Here is a 4,725-nt window from a genome sequence, read left to right as displayed (position 1 = left end):
CACCCCACCCCAGTAAAGTGCCCTGATAACTTACAGCATCTGTTTTTATTCCAAACTTATTTTTGCTATTTCTTGGCTGTGAAGTTTTTATTGGCTCTCTAAATCTTCTAATTGTCGTTGGTGTATATTTTTCATATTCATTTTAATTTTAATCAAATTATATGAAGGCAGAATAATAAAAGTTAAGCCAAAGTTGCCTTTCATAAGCCAGTAAATTCATCTGGTCCTCTTAAAAATCTAAATGGTGATCACGTGATTGTGTCTTATAAAAATAAAGTTCTTTTCTATTACCAGCTGCTTGCTTCTGTGTTTCCTCCAAACCTTGAACCCCTGTAAAAAAAAATCATTCTGCACAATAACGCCCTCAAGTGGCAAACTGCAGCATTACAGGGTGACGCCTGTCTAAATATAGTTCAGTTTCGGTTTCCAAACAACACCGAGCATTTCATACTCCGACCACTCCGCAACCACAGCTTGAGTCCGGGTGAAAAGGCCCTTTGAAGAGCCGTCGAGGAGTGATGGAGGCTAAAATATTAAAATTCATCTGCGCTAATCAAGGAGCAGTTGATGCTGAAGAGTTGATGTTCAACCTTTTCCCAGGCCAGTCCGCGACTGAGGTGATTTCCAACCAAAGCAAGTTTGCCCTGTGTTCCAGCAATGGGCAACAGAGAGTGGTGGCCAGGACCAGCCTGAGGCTGTGCGGGAAGAAAGACTGCCCGGGGTTCTGCGGGGGGCTACACCTGTGTAAAAACTTTCTCTACACCGGCTCCTGTCACTTCCTCCAAAGGTAAATAACTTGGTGGCCTTATGGTTGTAAACCTTTTTTTTTCCAAGCTAAAAACATATTCAGTTGAAACGGAAGCTGTCACAGCTAGCTGAACGCTGCCGTTTTGTTTTCTTGTTGATTACCCGTGGTGCGTTCAGGTGCTGCGGAAAAAGATGCCTTGATCTTGAGACTTTCGGATTTTCAGGAAGCTAATAAATAAATAAACAGACATTATGACCTCAGAATTCAACTAGGATTGCGAAATACAGGCTTGAGAAGTTTTTGACAGTGATTTAAATTTAAAGTAGCAAAGTGACGTTATTCCATGGTGTTTTTCTAACACAAAGCTATCTCCTACTATGATAAGCCCAAAAAGTAGAATTGGGCATAAATTCCATGTACGTTTTGGTTCTAATCACAAACATACATCTAATCATAGCCTTATCATATAAATATATATATATATTTTTTGCATACTACACATCATAGACATTAGTTGTAGCAATTTATATTAGCTTCAGTTTCTTTTTATATTTATTGAAAAATATCAACTTTAATAGAAAAGACTTAATGACAAAGTGGTGCATTTTTGTAATATTCTGACTTACACCAGCAAAATATACGAATCTGCTTGAAATCTGCTTGTATCTGAATGTCTGTTAAAACAAAAATCAACGAATCATTCGTTTTTTGTTTTTCTTTGCTAGCTTTTGATAAGTCCGATAAATGACGCATAACTTTTACTGTTGACATAATCACATTGTGTTTACCTTTTTAGATAAGGAGCTATGTTGGTAAAAAAAATAATAATAATAAATGTAGGAATATTTTTTTAATGTTACCAATATGATGCAGGTTGTTGATGAAAAACAATTAAGCTGTTAAATTCTAAAATCTTCAGTTTACATTAAACATTTATAAAGTTAGGGCTCAAAACAAAAGTCTTATGACAAAATTCAACATAGATTCAACATGGGTTTTAATGCTATCAAAACGCAAATCTTATAAATGGTTCACCTTTTCATTAGCAGGAATATGTCTTAACCTCTGAATTTACTTCCAAACCGTTTTTATTCAGCCAAAATGAAAACATAGTGGAATAATGACTGACCCACCCACAAGGTCATGTCTGCTCGTTTGAAGTTAATAGTCCGCCCACAGTTGTCAACGCAGCTATTTTATTACTATATTAGCAAATATTTCACACTAAAAATTTCATATCGGCCAAAACTGGAATCGGCAGGTCGGACTTTTTAAAGATCGGAAATCTACGATCAACCAGAAAACTGCAATCGACCCACCTTTAGTAAAAAGAAACGGTACAGTGTTTCTGTAAATAGAAAAATGAAATATGAGAAAATTGAGCAAAGTAAATATATGTACCAAGTCAGATTATCGGTGTTGGGTAATATCCCAACAACTAATGTTTGAAGCCAATGTGACAAGTGTGTCACAAGGACTCATCATGTTTTCTGGGGAATCCTTGCATCCCACTGGGAATGATGGGACATTTACAAAAAAATGTTTTAAAAATTCTAACAGGATCTTACTCTTTCTTTTTGGAACAGCTCTGCTTTCTGAACAAGAATTTAATCTGTCATGAAAAACTGTGTATTCTTCCCCAACAGAAGAGGCTGCAGTTTCCCCCACGTTCTGAACTCTGACTACAACCAAAGGCTGCTGATGGAACATGAGCTGGAGGGCCTGAGCAGGGCGGAGCTGTGTACGCTGCTGCTGCAGAGCGACAACTACATGCTGCCTCCTGTAAGTCCACCAACGGTTTTACATTCTCACCTCTTGAAGTTTCACATCAGAAGCAACAAGGATTGCACTGTAATCGAACATTTTCCTCTGTTTACCTCAGATATGTTTTGATTACAATAACGGTGATGGAGAATTTGGCCGGTGTACGAACGGCGTAGATTGTGAAAGACTCCACATCTGCCAGAAGTCCCTGACCCAAAGCTGCAGCTGCTCCAGAGCCCACGACTTTTTTTCTCCTCAGACAATAAAAAGCCTGCATAATAAGATGGTGCCCGACAGCATCATTCAGTGCTTGAAGTCCGTTTACGCAAATAGAGAAGCACTGAGGCTCCATACGAGGCGGGGATCTGGGAGGGCTATGAGGGGAAACCTGACTGGTGCGGCTGGTGGCCAAGAGGGACATGGAGCAGATGAGCAGAAAGGCAGACAAAAAAACAAAAATGTCAAAGGTAAATACACAATCTATAGAATGGGAAGAAATAATGTATCAAAGAAGTGCAAAAAAAAGCTAATTTTGTTGTTTTTTCATTTTTACTAGATAAAACCGAGATATGCATGTACTTCATTAAAGGCCACTGTAAGCATGATGGTACGTGATTGCCTGTCATTCCCCCATGGTACCCGTTTGCTTTCCTTGTTTTGCCTCTTTAAAACATTTGTCATTTGTTAATTTTTTTGTTTTTTTTCAGACAAATGTTTTAAAGCTCACGACAAGATGCCGTACAGATGGCAGGTCCAGGAAGGAGCCCTGTGGAATGCCTTGCCTGATAACGAGACAATTGAAAAGGAATACTGCGATCCCAGCAACACGTACAGGTATTCTGCTCTAACGAGCATAAAACCTTCTTCTCAGCTGTTACAGAAAGAAAAAACTGAACGGCTCCATGCAGGTTTCTTGACAAATTGCCTTTTTTAAGTGTGTAAAAAAAGTCTTTCTTTAAAGAAGAAGCAAAGTAGCTCTCCGTTTGATCTGTGGTGTTGACTGTCTGCTAGCAAAGTCTTCTTGTTGGGTTGTCAACACTTTACTAGTTACTAGATGAACTTTGTCTCTTGGGAACTTAGGTTATGTTTGTGTTGAGAGCCGTTAGCTGTTGTGGCTAATAGTGTGTTTTTTGGTTAGCAAATGTTGGCTTTCAAACGATCGTCGGCTGCCATGCTTCTTTCTCCCTCGGTGTGTTGGCAGCTGCCATCGGTTGTCTTGGGGAACCTGAAACTACATGGTTCTGACCAAACCCTGATCAAGATTTATTCCTTTGATTGATCTATGCAATACAGACACCTTCATTTTGAATTCAAAGCTCCTGGAGCTTCAGAAGCCTTTTCTTTGAATGATTGAGAAGTGTGCTGTTTGTGCTCTGCAGTGAAGCAGCACTTTGGAACTATGACCCTGCGAAATTGTTGTGTTGTTTTCTTTATTCCATTTTTTCCCCCCAAAATTCTACTTTTCCTATTTTTCTGAATTCCACTTTTTCCATTTTAGCTATATTTATCAACCTAAAAAGTGCTAATCATTTGCCAGAGGTCCACATTTACTGTTTCAGTATAATAAGCTGAAGTGGTCCAACAGAACATTGAATGCTTCAATCCTCCATCTCTTTCATGTTCAAAATATCCAAACATGGTTGATGTCTTTGGTTGGTCGCTAGTGGACGGTTATTATTTTTGTTGCATATTTATGTATTGTACAGTAGGCCAGAAATGTCAACATTTTTCTTTTTCGGCAGCTTGCATTCTGTTAAAATTCAGAATTGTTGTGCCTGGCCTGTGAAGTTAAGCAAAAAGCATAGAAATATGTTTAGATTGCCTTTTTTTTTAATATCAAATAGTTATTAGTTTTGCACAGCTTTTCTATGAGAAACAATTGTAGCATTTAAAATCTAATATAGGCAAAACCCCTCAAAATATGAAACAGACATCATCTAACACTGAAGAACTTCCACAATGATGGTGATGAGTTTAACAAGTATTACATTTATTGCATCTTCTGTAAATTCACTAAAGCGTTGCTTTGTGATTGCAGCAGCAGCAGTCCACCTGTTCATTTTGACACCATGACTCGAGGAGGGGACAAAGTGCGGCGTCTCACTACGGTGAACTCTTTGGTTGAGCCGACCTTCATTCACACCACAGAGTGGCTCTGGTACTGGCAGGACGAGTTTGGAAAGTGGAACCTGTACGGTTCAGATGTGAGTACA

The 4,725-nt window shown here is 38.8% G+C and overlaps 1 protein-coding gene across 1 annotated transcript in view; it reads left to right on the top strand.

Annotated features, from left to right (window-relative positions):
* The first annotated feature begins 342 nt into the window (after positions 1 to 342).
* The window catches only part of LOC103459763 (poly [ADP-ribose] polymerase 12), a 10,013-nt gene continuing 5,630 nt past the window's right edge, over positions 343 to 4,725 (top strand). The window contains exons 1-6 of the mRNA XM_008401576.2: positions 343 to 787; positions 2,395 to 2,530; positions 2,631 to 2,979; positions 3,069 to 3,119; positions 3,220 to 3,346; positions 4,551 to 4,716. Of these exons, the coding sequence (XP_008399798.1) occupies positions 519 to 787; positions 2,395 to 2,530; positions 2,631 to 2,979; positions 3,069 to 3,119; positions 3,220 to 3,346; positions 4,551 to 4,716 (1,098 nt within the window). The 5' untranslated portion in view covers positions 343 to 518. The remainder of the gene's footprint in view (positions 788 to 2,394; positions 2,531 to 2,630; positions 2,980 to 3,068; positions 3,120 to 3,219; positions 3,347 to 4,550; positions 4,717 to 4,725) is intronic.

This window comes from Poecilia reticulata, linkage group LG23 (assembly GCF_000633615.1).
Source record: "Poecilia reticulata strain Guanapo linkage group LG23, Guppy_female_1.0+MT, whole genome shotgun sequence".
NCBI classification, from domain to species: domain Eukaryota; kingdom Metazoa; phylum Chordata; class Actinopteri; order Cyprinodontiformes; family Poeciliidae; genus Poecilia; species Poecilia reticulata.
This window is presented reverse-complemented; position numbering and strand designations above follow the sequence as displayed.